Here is a 16,544-nt window from a genome sequence, read left to right on the forward strand (position 1 = left end):
CTTTGTTTATGGCCCAGGTGTTAAATAAATAAATGAATGGTGTGTCCCCGCCATATAATGCCATTTTCAGAAAAATCCTTTCACTTGTCCCTCGAGTCACCACATATCATTTCCTTCGCTCTGCAGCCGACCAACTTCACCAACCCCGTGTATGCCACCCTGTACATGGGCGCCCACAACAGCCGCAACTCTTTGGCCAGCACGGATGAGAAGAAGGAGCTGCTGTCCCAGGGCGACGAGGACATGAGTGACCCGCTGGCGTAGAGCTCGGCACGGATTGAACTCTGCCAACCTGGCCCTGCCCGGCCCGACCCGACCCAGTGCTGAGCCAACGAGCCCTCATCCTATGCCTTTACCAATTGAAAAAGAAAAGCAACAAAAAAAAGAAGCGAGAACACTGTATAAAATGTATAAAATGAAGGACTACTTTTTTATGTGATTGCAGTATTATATTTTGTTCTTTGACACACACAAAAAAGAAATCCTCTGGTGACAAAAAGGAACCATTTTATAGACATTTTATTCAGTTGATTTTAATTTTGCTCACCACCTCCTCACGGCTCTCCCCTCCCCTCTCACCCATATAGCCACTACCTCTGTGCAAATGTAAAAGATAGAGACACGGCAGTGGAACAATTTTAATTTTTTATTTTTGTATGAATTGTATAGGGAAAAAAGAACAATGTTCCATACCAGAAAAAAAACAACCGTTGCCAAGTCTTTGTTGTCCGTGAAAAAGAAGTTGGAGAGGAGAAGGCGGAGTGTCAGCGTGTCAGAGAGTGTCAGAGTGTCAGCGCTCACTTCCCAATGCTTCCTGGATGCTGGTTTGGTTCAACGTGTCACATTGTGTGTATTATGTACGTTTGCTGCTGGAGGTCTGTAGACCGAGGCTGGGAGGCCTGGAGGTCTGTAGACCCAGGCTGGACGTCTGTAGACCCAGGCTGGAGGTCTGTAGGCCCAGGCTGGAGGTCTGTAGGCCCAGGCTGGAGGTCTGTAGGCCCAGGCTGGAGGTCTGTAGACCCAGGCTGGGAGGCCTGAGGAGAAGTTGTTTAATGTACACACGGAGGACTCGGCATCGCAGACAACGCCCGCTCTGTTGTCTCAAAGACCTACATTCAAGTGATTGTCTTTTTCCTCCTTGCACAGACTAAAGTTATATATATATTTGCATATATATAAACCTATTAACAAAGTGTCTTGAAAATATACCCAGGAATACAAACATCAGTAACAAATAGCAGTCTGTATTTTTTAACTGTTTTTTTTTTGTTTTGTTTTGTTTTGTTTTGTTTTGAAGTCAATGTATAATTGACATGCTTTGTGTCAACATTGAATGAGTAAATGGCAGTGTGTCAGATGAAGATGATTGTAATAAAGCCCACGTTCCAGGATGAGCAGTCTGGGATGGTTCTCCGTGGCCTTGGTCGACCACAGGACACTCTGGACCGAGCGGGTCATTTTGCTCTTTGGCTTGACGCAATGTAAGCCTCTGTGAATTTCCGGTCATCACTGAAACCATCTCCCGACGAATAACCTTAGCTGAGAGTGGTCGCATCTAGCTTTTGTCTCTCGTCTTTTTGATTGTAAATGTCTTTTCAGGAAAAGGCCAGGGAGCCCGTTTGATGGTACGTACTTCTGTGGGAAATTTAGTTTTCTTATTTTTTCTTAATTGTAATTACATGCTCATGTAATTTGGTTTAATGCCCAATGTTAAGTGCATTCCTAGGTGGGGGAGTGATCAGCCTCCTGATAAGCATTCCTTTGTTCATTTCTTTGCCTTGCTGCTAACGCTAGCCATCTGTCTTTGTCAGCCTGGTTTGAGTCTTTTAAGTCTTGGTTTCTGTGTCGCGCACTGCTCACCATGCTGCTTTTAACCCAGGTTATCTGCCATATCACACTGCATGGTACTCACATAACACTCTGGCTTTTCCCCTCACTCATTAACAGTATTCATCAAATTCGTTTTTTTTTGTTTGTTTTTTTATCCTGCTCTGTTACATTTTCATCTGACCCATGTAAATTAGATTTTTGATTTTTTTTTTTTTATGAGTTGGAGAAATTCTCTGGTGGCAAAACCCAGGTGGATATGTTTGTTTTGTTATGATTTTAATTCTTTTTGATATAAGAAATTAAATGGATTTCTATAGTAGAAATGCATGGTGGCTCTGACCTTCATTTGGGAAGATGGAGAGTAATGACGATTTTTTTTTTTTTTTTTGCTGGAGTTAGCATCAGAGAGTAACATAAGTATCTCATTAAAATTCAGAAATAAGATGTGAACATGTAGAAAGTGTTTGTTTGTTTGAATGTCATATCTTTTGCTTCATGAAAATATGACCAGGGATTGCTTTCAGGGTTCCTATACGCAAGTATGGAAAAGTATGGAATTTGATTTTAGTATTTTCCAGGTCTGGAAAAGTATGGAAAAAGGAAAAGAGTATGGAAAAATATTTGTGTTTCCAGACCGTCTCTTGTGAATATCTGACTCATTGTTTTTCTAAATAATAAAATTCGGAATTTAGAAAAAAATAATTTCATAATACAAGCGAGTGTTTTATCATGGCGTTAGAATGTAACATACATGTGACAGTGGTTCCCAACCTTGGGGTCGTGACCCCAATTGGGGTCATCTGGAATTTAAATCCGGCTAGCGGGGTAAGGTTGAAGGCATTTCAGTGGCGTAAACAGTGGATATTCCATCGAGTCCAGCGATCACAGCACAACAAAATCATAAAACGACTGTGCGGCGGATGGAATGATAAGGTGTAGTCTATAAGAAATAAAAACTTACTTTGATCGTCAGACTGCCAGATGCAGCTTTGTTTGTTTCCATGGTAGAGGGGAGAGGGGGCGTGATCATAGGAGAGGAGAAGCAGCAGCAGGTGATTGGAAATGTGTCCATCTCACATTTGAAGGGAGATTGGACTGTGAATAGGTGATTGCCTTACGTCCTTTCTCACATTGGACTTAATATCGGACTGTGAATACGGTGATTGGATGATGAGATTGGAGTTTTAGGCCTCCGCCACAGCCGCCCTATAATATTCCTAAAATGTCTTATAGTGTGCCTATAGTAGTGAGTTTATGATGATAATATCAATATTCCTATAGTATGCATACTGTGGTGATTCTAAAACCTTTTCAGATTCATTCTAATATTAATAGTAATAGTAAGTAATCAGATTACAAATGAGGAATTTCACTTAGTGCAAGTATGTATTAAAGGAACACTCTGCCCATTTTCAACCAGCTTTGTATCATTAGAACATCAGTAGTATATCAGAAAACTGTAAACTGTTTTGAAGTCTGTCATTTAATTTGACAGTTATTGAGTGTTAAAGTGTGGACCAGTGACATCACTGGTCCACACTCACTCAAATCAATAACTCATTAACGCAAATCAACTCTCAATAACTGTCAAATAGATGAATGATGAATAGTTTGACAGTTATTGAGAGTTGATTTGAGTTAATGAGTTATTAATTTGAGTTAGTGTGGACCAGTGATGTCACCACGATGTAAGCCTAATTTTTGCCATCACAGCTGCTTTTTACATGTATGGGATAATACAGGCTAATATACAAGGTGTCCCAAGCTCTGAGTCATTATAAACTTAATTAGCTACAGAAGCTAATGTTCACATTCAGTCCTTGTATATTTCTCTCATGTGTTCATCATTCCTTTCCTCCTCTGTGTGTGTGTGATTGAGAAATGAGATGCAGGTGGTGTTCATCCTAATTGGCCTGGTCAGGTGTCAGATTGCTGCTGGCTGATTGGCTGGTGGAGAGCATTTAAGCCAGCTGATGCCATCCTGTCGCCCCTTGCTCTCCTCATTCCCAACGATGATGGCTGCTGTGCTGACTGCTGTGTTCTGTCAGGTAGGAACTGTGTGTAGACCTACTTTAGTAGTTCTGCAGAACTTTATTAAGATGTGTCTTTATCTTGGTAGACCTGTGCAGTCTAAACTGTAAATAGTTACCTTCCAGATCTACACTTTTGTACACTGTAAATAACACTTACCCAAGTAGCAGAAAGTAGGGGGAGAAGCCCTTTAGTTTTTTGTAACATTTTCTCATGTTTATTTTGTAGGAGCTTATAGGTAAGAGCTGTGTCTCATTTAATCCATAATTTTCTTTTCTTAGGTAAATTTAAGGTTGGGGATTAGTTTGATTGGTTAGTTGTTTTGGGGCCATGCTGTGCTCTGAAACTAAACCTGCTACTTGTGAACTTGTGATGGTGGTTTGGCTGATCATCCTTGGGAGTGGGAAGAGTGGGGGCACTTGTGTTGCGGTCCGGTTCCCCGAGGCCGGTTCCTAACATAATTGGGTGCTCGTCTGCTTTTCTCATTCGTCAGCACGTCGTCTGTGTGTGTGTGTGTATATATATATATTTTATGTTTGTCTGGTGGGCAGTCTTTGTGCAGGTGGTAAATGGTGTTAGTCAAGGTGCCTTTGCATGGAGCCGAGGAAGCTCATGGTGGTAAAGCTGGTGGAGATGTTTGTTGGAGGAGGAGCCGGTCAGAGGGGACCAGTAAGACTGAGGAGGGGCGTGACAAGGCAGGGCCGTCAGTAGCACCGTTTCTCCTCTTTCTGTGTAGACTGCTACCCTACAAGAGTCTCCGTACATAGACTTGCCTGTGACTGACTCCCAAGCCGTCTAAATCAGCGATACAGACGTATTTACAAGTGTCACAGAAACATTTCAAAGCCACATATTGAGAAGAGTTCATAGCTTCTCGACATCGGGGTTAGAAAGCTCGTCGCTGCTCATAAATGCCTCTTTTCTGAAGTCTGTGCTGGTGATATTTTTTACCGAGCCTTTGGCCAGAGTGGCGCTGTGACGGCTGAGAGCTCTAACCCGGAAAAAATATCACCAGCACAGACTTCAGATGAAAAGAGGCATTTATGAGCAGCGACGAGCTTTCTAACCCAGACGTCGAGAAGCTATGAACTCTTCTCAATATGTGGCTTTGAAAGGTTTCTGTGACACTTGTACATACGTCTGTATCACTGATTTAGACGGCTTGGGAGTCAGTCACAGGCAAGTCTATGTACGGAGATGGGACTCTTGTAGGGTAGCAGTCTACACAGAAAGAGGAGAAACGGTGCAACTGACGGCCCTGCCTTGTCACGCCCCTCCTCAGTCTTACTGGTCCCCTCTGACCGGCTCCTCCAACAAACATCTCCACCAGCTTTACCACCATGAGCTTCCTCGGCTCCATGCAAAGGCACCTTGACTAACACCATTTACCACCTGCACAAAGACTGCCCACCAGACAAACATATAAAATATATATATATATATATATACTCAGACGACGTGCTGACTAACGAGAAAAGCGGGCGACCCCCTATTATGTTAGGAACCGGCCTCGGGGAAGGGGACGGCAACACAAAAGTGCCCCCACTCTTCCGACTCCCAAAGATGATCAGCCAAACCACCATCACAAGTTCACAAGTAGCAGGTTTAGTTTCAGCGCACAGCATTGCCCCAACATCAACAAATCAAACTAATCGCCAACCTTAAACTTACCTAAGAAAAGGATGGATTAAAAAAAAATAGACACAGCTCTCACCTATAAGCTCCTACAAAATAAACATGAGAAAATTTTACAAGGGCTTCTCCCTCCTACTTTCTGCTACTTGGGTAAGAGTTATTTAGTGTAAAAAAAGTATAGATCTGGAAGGTAGCTATTTACATTTTAGACTGCACAAGTCTCCCTAGACAAGGACAGATCTTAAAGTTCTAAAGAACTACTAAAGTTGGCCCACACAGTTCCTACCTCACAGAACGCAGAGCAGCCATCATCGTTGGCAATGACAGCAAGGGATGGCATCCCCAAACCCATTAAACAATGCAGAAACAAGAAGTTTGCTCATTGTACTCCTAATTCCCAACTATGATGACTCTTGTGTTCTGTCAGGTAGGAACTGTGTAGGCCTACTTAGTTCGTCAGAACTTGAAGATGTGTTATCTTGGTGGACCTGTGCAGTCTAAACTGTAAATAGCTACTTCCAGCTCTACACTTTTGTACACAAACATCTTACCGAAGTAAAGTAGGAGGGGAAGCCCTTTAGTTTTTTGTAACATTTTCTCATGTTTATTTTGTAGGAGCTTATAGGTGAGAGCTGTCTTATTTAATCGATCCTTTTCTTAGGTAAGTTTAAGGTTGGGGATTAGTTTGTTGTTGGGGCCATGCTGTGCTCTGAAACTAAACCTGCGACTTGTGATGGTGGTTTGGCTGATCATCCTTGGGAGTGGGAAGAGTGGGGGCACTTTTGTGTTGCGGTCCCGTTCCCCGAGGCCGGTTCCTAACATAATTGGGGGCTCGTCCGCTTTCCTCGTTCCGTCAGCACGTCGTCTGAGTGTGTGTATATATATATATATATATTATATGTTTGTCTGGTGGGCAGTCTTTGTGCAGGTGGTAAATGGTGTGCATGGAGCTGAGGAAGCTCATGGTGGTAAAGCTGGTGGAGAGAGAGGTTTGTTGGAGGAGGAGCCAGTCAGAGGGGACCAGTAAGACTGAGGAGGGGCATGACAAGGCAGGGCCGTCAGTAGCACAGTTTCTCCTCTTTCTGTGTAGACTATGCTACCCTACAAGAGTCCCGTCTCCGTACATAGACTTGCCTGTGACTCTGACTCCCAAGCCGTCTAAATCAGTGATACAGACGTATGTACAAGTGTCACAGAAACATTTCAAAGCCACATATTGAGAAGGGTTCATCGCTTCTCGACGTCGGGGTTAGAAAGCTCGACGCTGCTCATAAATGCCTCTTTTCATCTGAAGTCTGTGCTGGTGATATTTTTTCCAGGTTAGAGCTCCCAGCCGTCAGAGCGCTCAACAGCGCCACTCTGGCCGAAAGCTCGGTAAAAAATATCACCAGCACAGACTTCAGATGAAAAGAGGCATTTATGAGCAGCGACGAGCTTTCTAACCCCGACGTCGAGAAGCTATGAACCCTTCTTCTCAATATGTGGCTTTGAAATGTTTCTGTGACACTTGTAAATACATCTGTATCGCTGATTTAGACGGCTTGGGAGTCAGAGTGACAGGCAAGTCTATGTACGGAGACTCTTGTAGGGTAGCAGTCTACACAGAAAGAGGAGAAACGGTGCTACTGACAGCCCTGCCTTGTCACACCCCCCTCAGTCTTACTGCTCCCCTCTGACCGGCGCCTCCTCCAACAAATATCTCCACCAGCTTTACCACCATGAGCTTCCTCAGCTCCATGCAAAGGCACCTTGACTAACACCATTTACCACCTGCACAAAGACTGCCCACCAGACAAACATATAAAATATATATATACACACACACACTCACAGACGACGTGCTGACGAATGAGAAAAGCAGACGAGCACCCAATTATGTTAGGAACCGGCCTCGGGGAACCGGACCGCAACACAAGTGCCCCCACTCTTCCCACTCCCAAGGATGATCAGCCAAACCACCATCACAAGTTCACAAGTAGCAGGTTTAGTTTCAGAGCACAGCATGGCCCCAAAACAACTAACCAATCAAACTAATCCCCAACCTTAAATTTACCTAAGAAAAGAAAATGATGGATTAAATGACACAGCTCTTACCTATAAGCTCCTACAAAATAAACATGAGAAAATGTTACAAAAAACTAAAGGGCTTCTCCCCCTACTTGGGTAAGTGTTATTTACAGTGTACAAAAGTGTAGATCTGGAAGGTAACTATTTACAGTTTAGACTGCACAGGTCTACCAAGATAAAGACACATCTTAATAAAGTTCTGCAGAACTACTAAAGTAGGTCTACACACAGTTCCTACCTGACAGAACACAGCAGTCAGCACAGCAGCCATCATCGTTGGGAATGAGGAGAGCAAGGGGCGACAGGATGGCATCAGCTGGCTTAAATGCTCTCCACCAGCCAATCAGCCAGCAGCAATCCAACACCTGACCAGGCCAATTAGGATGAACACCACCTGCATCTCATTTCTCAATCACACACACACACACACACACACAGAGGAGGAAAGGAATGATGAACACATGAGAGAAATATACAAGGACTGAATGTGAACATTAGCTTCTGTAGCTAATTAAGTTTATAATGACTCAGAGCTTGGGACACCTTGTATATTAGCCTGTATTATCCCATACATGTAAAAAGCAGCTGTGATGGCAAAAATTAGGCTTACAACATATACAGTATATAAAATATGTGACTGTGTGTGTGTTTTGTACATTACTATAAAGCACACATGGGCAACATACGGCCCCCTGTGTGGCCCACGATGGATTTTTTTTTTTTTTTTTTTTACAGTGCACCTGAATAAGTGTCCAAATGTTCATGTCATTCTGGCCAATATTCTTCTGTTATAGCATTTCAGTCTGGAATATGGAATATCTTTCAATAATCTTTATGACTAAAAGGCCAAAAGTAATCTCATGTGTAAGAAATGGCTGTTCTACATTGAGGTAGAAATTTAAATAATTAACTTGTTGGTTTTGGATTTATTTAGCTTCAAGAGTGCATGTTCGTGTGACCCTCAACACAGGCTTTGAGAATCCCAGCCACTTACTGATACTTATGCTTAAATTAACCCACTCATATTCTGGTTTATTTCAAGAAAAACATTTTGGATAGTGGAAATTCTAATTGGCTGGTAACTTTAAAATCTAGCAGCCATATTGGCAGGTGGTGAAAAAAGTTAATTTCAAGCCCTGCAGGGAGAGTGTGGTGACATAGGAGTGAGTGAGAAAAGGATCAAATATTGGTGGTTAAGACTGAATAATGACATCACAACTGTTAATTTAAAATGAGTTATTCCTCTAAACCTGGCTTCAAATGCCCCAATTTTTTCGCGCTGGCGCCGTTCAGCCCTCAGCAAAATCTGGTAGCGTGAACTTTTTTTGTGGCCCTCTCTATCATCAAAGTTGCCCATCCCTGGGTTACGGCATGACAATATTTGTTCGACCCCTGGCAACAATCTGGATTTCTCATGTGGCCCCCCATGAAAAATAGTTGCCCACCCCTGTGTTAGAGGGTACACACAGGAGAATACTGTCACAGAGGACTAAGAGATGATTTACCATCTAGAACCAAACCAATACTCCACCTGTCAGGTAGCAACACAGACACAGCGACTCATCCTGCTGAGGTATGAGGTGTTCAGAGGTCACCTTCTGAATTCTGCACACTGACAACACAAAGAGTGAGATAGGTTGGAATTGAACAAGTGAGCAGCTGTTTATCTGACTGAGCTAATGTCAGAGACAGGTGAGATTCCTACATCAGCTTATTTCTATCAGTGTTCAAACTACTGATGATAAAAATAGCATCACGGGTGCTGCCTGAGGCAGGGATTGAACAAACAACCTCTGAACATCACAGAACATCCACCTGTTTATCTGCGTGAGATATAGCCCACTTCCTCTTGTACTCTTTTCATATTGTAGCTTTAAACCTTCATCTGTGACTGTTGAAGTAGGTCTGACAAGGAGATAAGAGAGGAATATGAGTGTGTGATTTGAAAAAGAAAGTTGCGTTTCACAATTGGGAAGTTCTTTACCGGACTTAAAACCATGAAGAAACACTTATGCCATATCACGAAATAACGATATCCAAAATCTAAGATGATACTGTATCCAGTCTCATATCACAATATCAATAGAATATTGCCCAGCCGCCAGCCCTACCCTCTAGTGGTCAGAAGATTAAGAGCTGCCACATTCAATCATACTTCATATTGGGATTCAACTAAAACGAGCATGCTTTGATGACTGGTTAGGTTTACGCATGAGGAGTGATCATTGGTTAGCTTAATATCAGGGTAAGAAAAACTGGAAATAAGCCTTCTGATTGATTGATTGACTTTATTCATGGATATGGACAATAAAACATCCAAGGGATAGCATGTCAAAGTGTAAACACTTATTTCCAACATGGTCCCTGATGTTTTATTGTGTTCTCTTGTGTTCTCAATCTCGATTTTTTAAATGTATGTACAGGGTATTCCTGCTGGGCAGTTGTATACGTATCTTTTGATCAATTATCAAATAAATTCAATCAATCAAATTGTGGTGTGGTCATAGGTGTGATTTAGAATTGGAATAGATTGTCCCGGCCACTTTTCAACACAAAGTGACACCCTTGTATGTGTACTCCGATGTCAAATATGGTCTGGCAGAGAAGTCTGGGCATTTTGAGTCTGGAAAATAATTTTAAATGGAAAGTGTGTATGAACCCTGTTTCATACTCCGGTGCTATAATGACAGTCTTTGGGACTTGTCGTCACATACGGTAGTTCATTTTGTTTATTAAAGAGGAAATGTAGTCATCTTTGAAACAATAGACAATACCATGGATCATCACTTTATGCTTTTCTCTACAAAGTAAATTTCTTCAATTCATTGATTTGAATGTACATTAATATAGAAATGACCCCTAAAAGAATAGTGTCTCATACAACGTTAAGGCAAATTAAGTAGTGTAAATATGGCTGGTCCCTTTAATGGAAATGCCATATTGGAACACAGATTGTAAATCACTTTGCTTACTCAATGGTTATTAAGAGGAAATTAATCATCTCTATAAGCAAGAAGCAAAGACAGCTTGAAACATAGAAACTCAATGGAATGGCCATCTCCTTCATCCATCACCACATCTAATGCAGGTCCACCCTACAACAGCAGTCCACGTGGAATCATCTTCATACTTTAGTCACTTCCCAAGTGTCACCGAAGACAGAAAGTGTTGTCGAGGCTTTTTAACATTCAAAACACAATGCAGTTTTCAGCAACTAGCCTACTGCAACAAGGCACAAAGACATAAGGACTCTCGGGTCATTACATCATCGTTTTGATTGAACTTCAGGACATTGAGGTACTATTGGGGGGTAAATATAAAAGGAAATCTTCATTCTCTTCCCCGTTACCTTCTAGCTGCTTTAAAGCTGCCTTTAAAGCTGGGAATTTAACCTTTGCATATATATTTTTTACAGTATTTTAAGGATAATGTTATAGTACAATGAAATAAAAATACAATCTTTGACAAACAAAAAACATAAAACGATACAAATTATGGCTGAGTCACGGGAAATAATACTGTCTACACAAAAGGCACTTCTTAAAGAGGACATGAAACATTTGATCATGTGACACTAGTTCATTTGCGTTTCACCTCAGACAAGACAGGACACTGCTTTCAAGTCTGACATTGACCTCGATTTGCCAACTAGGACACCTGTAGATGATGTCACTAGGTTGACTGTACAGTACGCGATATTTCCCCCACTCCATGATGGCGAAGGCATCTCTGCCTCTGATTGGCCTAGCATCAAACATTGTTCATCCAATCACATTCGCTTGGCTATCCTGCATCTCTTTCTACAGTCTGTGGTCAGGTCAGACTAGTCTCACTCTCACGTGGTCAGACCCACCGTCGACGTCAGCAAGCTTCCAGCGACGTACAGTGCAGTAGTAAGGATTTTGAATGTACTTTTGATGAATCAAAACAACCACAATCCAAGTCAAAAACACAACAGCATTGTGAGCCTGTTAGATTTCAAAATCCTCACTACCAACAGTTCAAGGAGGGCTTTGCTCTTTTCCAACCAGATTTGGCTGTCGAGGCGTCTTCCAGGGCAGCTGTTATTGTTTATTTTTTAAGTATGTGCACATCCACAAAGAATTGCATGGAGAGCCTTAACGAGCCTTAATGACTTGCAGCTGGTGGGGGCGGAGTTTCTGCAGGCAGACAAACTGAGGATATTTCTCCGTGTGGAAAACGTATAGAGAAGGTAAACACTGCCCATCTGCTTATATTACCGAGATTATAATGATACAAAGTGGGTTGATAATCGGCAAAGTCTCCCTTTAACTAGCCTGTACTCCACTACTGTACTCTACTCCAGGCCAAAGGCTACAGTCAAGGCAAGAGTGACTGCAGATGAGGCATCCCCATGATGCATTGAAGAAGAAAATACAGTCAACGTAGTGACATCATCTAGCAGCGCCCTAGTGACATCATCTAGCGGCGCCCTAGTTGGCGAAAGGCTGAAATGTTGTTCATCTTTCTAGCAAATCGAGGTCAATGTCAGACCTGAAAGCAGGATCCTGTCTTGTCTGAGGTGAAATGCAAATGAACTAGAGTCATACGATCAAATGTTTCACGTCCTCTTTAAGCAAAATATGAAAGACAGAGTTTGGTTTGGCTAGCTTGTCCAGAGGACCAGTCGAGGGTCTTTCTTCCCCAGATATGAAACTACTTCTAAAAAAGCAAATGTCAACGTTAAGTCCCCGCATGTCTCATTATGCTGAGCCTCCTATGTTATTTGGGGGAAGGTTTTGTGAGTGCAAACCACAGTGTCTTTCCAAGCAGACGTCCCACAGCAGCGGAGCTCCGGGCTGCCTCCCAGTCTCAGTCCTGCCAGGCCGGCGCGATCTGAGGGAAATGAACGGTCTGGGGGAATCAGATCCACATGTTGGCAGGCACTTGTTAGTCAAAGCAGCGCTCTTCCTGCTTGTGGTTCCACCAGTCCTCCACACACACACCTCACCTGTGTGTAGTCACTCCTCCCGGCCGGTCTGCTTCCCGGTGCCAGCAGATGCGGGAAAAGTCTATGGTTACGCAGTGAGAGAGGGGGCAGCCCCGCCCCCATTGTGCTTCTGTAACGATGGCCGTTCACTTAAAGAGTGGCTGTAACGGATCTCCATAAATAAATAAATTACCCAGCTAAAACGAGCCGCTGGCTCTGTCCTGTCCCCCCTTTCTCAGTCTTTGTGATCTGCAGCCTCGGGGTTGAGTAGAACCATCGGGACACAGGGGAGAGGGTTATAGCAGGGAAAGGGGGGGGTATAAGTGACGAATAAGTGGTTTAGGGTCTCTTCCAACCGCTCCGGATCAGCGCGTCGGCTCGCAGGAAAGGCTGGTTTCGGAGATCTGTGAGTAGGCAGTGGAGAGAGGGGTGAGAAGGGTAGGGGGACACACACATGTTAGACGACTAGGAGGTCAAACAGCAAAACTCAAACTGGCTGCATTCTGCTCAGGTTTGGCCCAAGTGAAAGCGCTAGCATCTCTCTGCTCATTTGTATACTTAAGCTGTAAAAGTATAGGGCTAGTCAAGTTAAGAGTACACTTAAGTCGTAAAATTCGAAAAATGTTAGAAAGTCCGCAATTCATTATTCATATTAAACTGTGTTAACTGTGCATTAGAAATGGTCAAATAAGGGCTTACACGGTACAGACTAAACAGAGAATGACACATTCCCATAACCTTGCATTTCCAACTGACTGATGATACACTACACAAAATGAAATTCAAGGCTTTGGGAATTCAGTTTTAGCAACCTTCATATACCATTAATGTAGAAATTAAAGTAATAGCCAACATTATAACGGTTACAGTGAAATGGTCAACAAGCTCTTTAGTTTGCCTGGCACCAATGTGTGACAACTAAGCAGCCTGTGCCACTGTGGGAAGATACAGGCTTTCAGCAGTCTGTAATTATGGATCCAGACTGTATTGATGTATATTTGACCTATGCCTTGTTGATTTCTCTGGGAGGGAGGAGCTACAGATTGATGTATATTTGACCTATGCCTTGTTGATATTGATGTATATTTGACCTATGCCTTGTTGATTTCTCTGGGAGGGAGGAGCTAGAGATTGTTGACCAAAAAGCTATTCAGCACACCGCGATGGACACTTAGCAAAGACGAAACATGGCGGACACTGCTGACAGGTGAGAGGTCACTGGACAACATGCAACACATAGGAGGGGGTGGATGATATGATGATGATGATGACAATTATGATGCATTATAAACGAAAGACTCTGTCCTGTAATACCACAAAGCCTTCTTCCCTGAAGTGAAGAGTTGGTGAAAAATCAAGTCACTGAATTCAATTTCTGATTAATTTGAAAGATGGGGCAAGTAATGTTGAATTTTTCTAAAATCATAATAAAAAAAACATGCTGCACCTGTAGTGGCAGCATTCAATAATCTAGCTTTCTGATTGCTTTAAAGGGACAGCTCACCCTAAAATCCAAAATACATATTTTTCCTCACACCTGCAGTGCTATTTATCCATCTATATCGTTTTGTGTTAGTTGCCTGAGTTTTGGACATATCGGCCGTAGAGATGTCTGCCTCTTCTCCAATACAATGGAACTGGATGGCACTCGGCTTGTAGTGCTCAAAGCAACAAAAACATACATTTGAAAAACTCAACAGCAATGTCTCTTTCCAGAAAATTATGACCTGGTTATTCAAGATCATCCACAAACCTTGTTGTGAGCAGTTTCATGCAGGGGCGTTTCTACGGGTGGGCCTGGGTAGGCACAGGCCCACCCACTTCTTGCCCTGGCCCACCCAAAAAAAAAAAAAAAAAAATGTTTGTTTTCTAGAGGCAAACTTGCTGCTGCCTTGCTAGCTAATGGTTTTGTAGCTTAAAAACGCAGGGCACATCATCTCCAGAGTCTAATGCATGATGAATTTATGAATTTCGTCATGCAATTGCCCCACCAATTTTATCCAGGCCCACCCAATTTTATCCAGGCCCACCCATAATTGAATTTCTGCCTACGCTCCTGGTTTCATGTAGGAACTATTTTCTTTAGACCGAACTACACCCACTAGCTGCTAGCTAATTGCTACATGAAACAAGCCTGCAGCTGTGGGAGTAGTTTAGTTGAAAATAAATAGTTCCTACATGAAGCTGCTAATAACGAGGTCTGTGGATTATCTTGAGTAACCGGGCCATTATTTCTGGAAAGAGACATTGCTGTTGAGTTTTTCAAATTGTTGCCATTTTGAGCACCACAAGCCGAGTGCCATCCAGTTCCATTGTATTGGAGAGAAGGCAGACATCACTAGGGCCGATATCTCCAAAACTCAGGCAACTGACACAAACGATGTAGATGGATAAATATCACTACAGGTAAGAAGAAAAATATGTAATTTGGATTTTAGGGTGAGCTGTTCCTTTAAAGCATCTTTTTTTCCTCCATCCAAAGCACTAGCTGAAGCAGCTGACATGACTGTAGCAGCACACAGGAGCCGGAGTGGGCCAAGCAGGCCGGGTTTGGGCCAGGCTACCTTCCTTACCCTCTCTTAGGAGTGGCATATACTGTCATTAATCCTCTGTTCGGCTGGACGGGGTGGAACAAACAGTGGTGGTCGAGGAAAGAAGAGTGAACATGTTAGCCGGAAACCAACACCACACAAGTTAGTCTCATGGAACAAGGCGCTGTTGATAAAACCAATAGAGAGCCAAAGTGGAACATCACTTCCTGCTCCAGCACTGTACCAGAGATTTTCATCCGCCATTTATTTTCCCATAAGACATTTCCTAAAATTCGTATAAAAATAGTTTTACTTGTTCAACCCAAACGGTACAGATATATTTAGAAACGGGAGAGATCGCATAACATTTCACTCGGAACAAAACGTAAAAAAATTTGGGTTTAAAGAAAAAATAATCAATGTTTTATTTTTAAAGTTTTGGTCCGAGTGAAATGTTCTATGGTCGCTCCCGATTCTAAATATAGGTGAAGCGTTTACTGAACCAAGTAAAACTATTTTTTATAAGCATTTTACGAAATGTCTATGGGAAAATAAATTGCGGAAGAAAATCTCTGGTACAGTGCTGCTGAAGCAGGAAGTGACGTTCACTTTGCCTCTCTTATAGAGTAGCCAAACCTCTTGACGCTAGAAACGTTCAATTCAGCTTCCAGAACGAGTGCAAAGGAATGTGTCTTCACATTCAACCTTTTCACATCTGCCATGCATGATGCTCACACTCCATCAATTCATGTTCGATTGCACTGTGAAGACGTGGATTACCATTTTTTTTTTTACACAAAAAAAAAATGTGATCACACTTTCGACTTTTTTTCTCTCCATGAAGATTAGTGCCAGTCAAAGAGGTTTGGCTGACTCCTATCCCCAGACGCTGGATTAGGAATCATTTGAGGTAGTAGAACACAAACATGGCAACCCGACGACGGCCTAGGTTAGTTGTGGGGGGTGGGTGGGGGATGGGTCGAGGGGGATCATGCTACATGCACAGTGGGTCAGGGGAGGCGTACAAGAGACACCTGCTGGACAACCTTGGCATTAGAGGGGGGGGGGAGAGGGCTAGCAGTTGGCGTCGTCACAGAGGTTGGCTTCACAGAAGAACCGTGAGCCGCGTTTAGCCGTGCGGGCTGTGAAGGGCACGCTCTTCAGCACTGGGGGAGGAGGGGGGAGGGAGGGGGGAGGGAGGGAGGGAGGGAGAGAGAACACGGTCACACCTAAGACACCGTCTGTCCCGGGCTAAGACCCGCCTTCACAATACATCCAGGGCCTGTAATGAACCCTGAGGAAACTGGAGCTGTGTTTAGCCCACAGAGCTAAAGAGTTAAGTTAAGTTAAGTTAAGTTAAGTTAAGTTGTCCTGTATTGTGCCCGTTTCCATCATACAGGATAAGGAGGCACTGAGCATGTGTTGGAATGCTATCAGAGGTGATCCAGTCTGGACACCCAGAGTCCCTCAGTCTGACGATTAATAAGACTCTGCGACAG

The 16,544-nt window shown here is 43.0% G+C and overlaps 2 protein-coding genes across 2 annotated transcripts in view; one reads left to right on the forward strand and one right to left on the reverse strand.

Moving 5' to 3' along the window:
* LOC310780707 (low-density lipoprotein receptor-related protein 1-like) overlaps positions 1-2,480 on the forward strand; it is a gene marked incomplete at its 5' end in the record, with an annotated part of 157,296 nt that extends 154,816 nt beyond the window's left edge. The window contains one exon of the mRNA XM_083641218.1: positions 127-2,480. Coding sequence (XP_083497344.1) covers positions 127-264 — 138 coding nt within the window. The 3' untranslated portion in view covers positions 265-2,480. The remainder of the gene's footprint in view (positions 1-126) is intronic.
* A 13,612-nt stretch (positions 2,481-16,092) lies between these two features.
* Positions 16,093-16,544, reverse strand: part of LOC310781244 (formin-like protein 3) — a 46,323-nt gene continuing 45,871 nt past the window's right edge. Inside the window, exon 25 of the mRNA XM_083641814.1 lies at positions 16,093-16,211. Coding sequence (XP_083497940.1) covers positions 16,120-16,211 — 92 coding nt within the window. The 3' untranslated portion in view covers positions 16,093-16,119. The remainder of the gene's footprint in view (positions 16,212-16,544) is intronic.

This window comes from Poromitra crassiceps (assembly GCF_964638095.1).
Source record: "Poromitra crassiceps genome assembly, chromosome: 8".
Taxonomy (NCBI): domain Eukaryota; kingdom Metazoa; phylum Chordata; class Actinopteri; order Beryciformes; family Melamphaidae; genus Poromitra; species Poromitra crassiceps.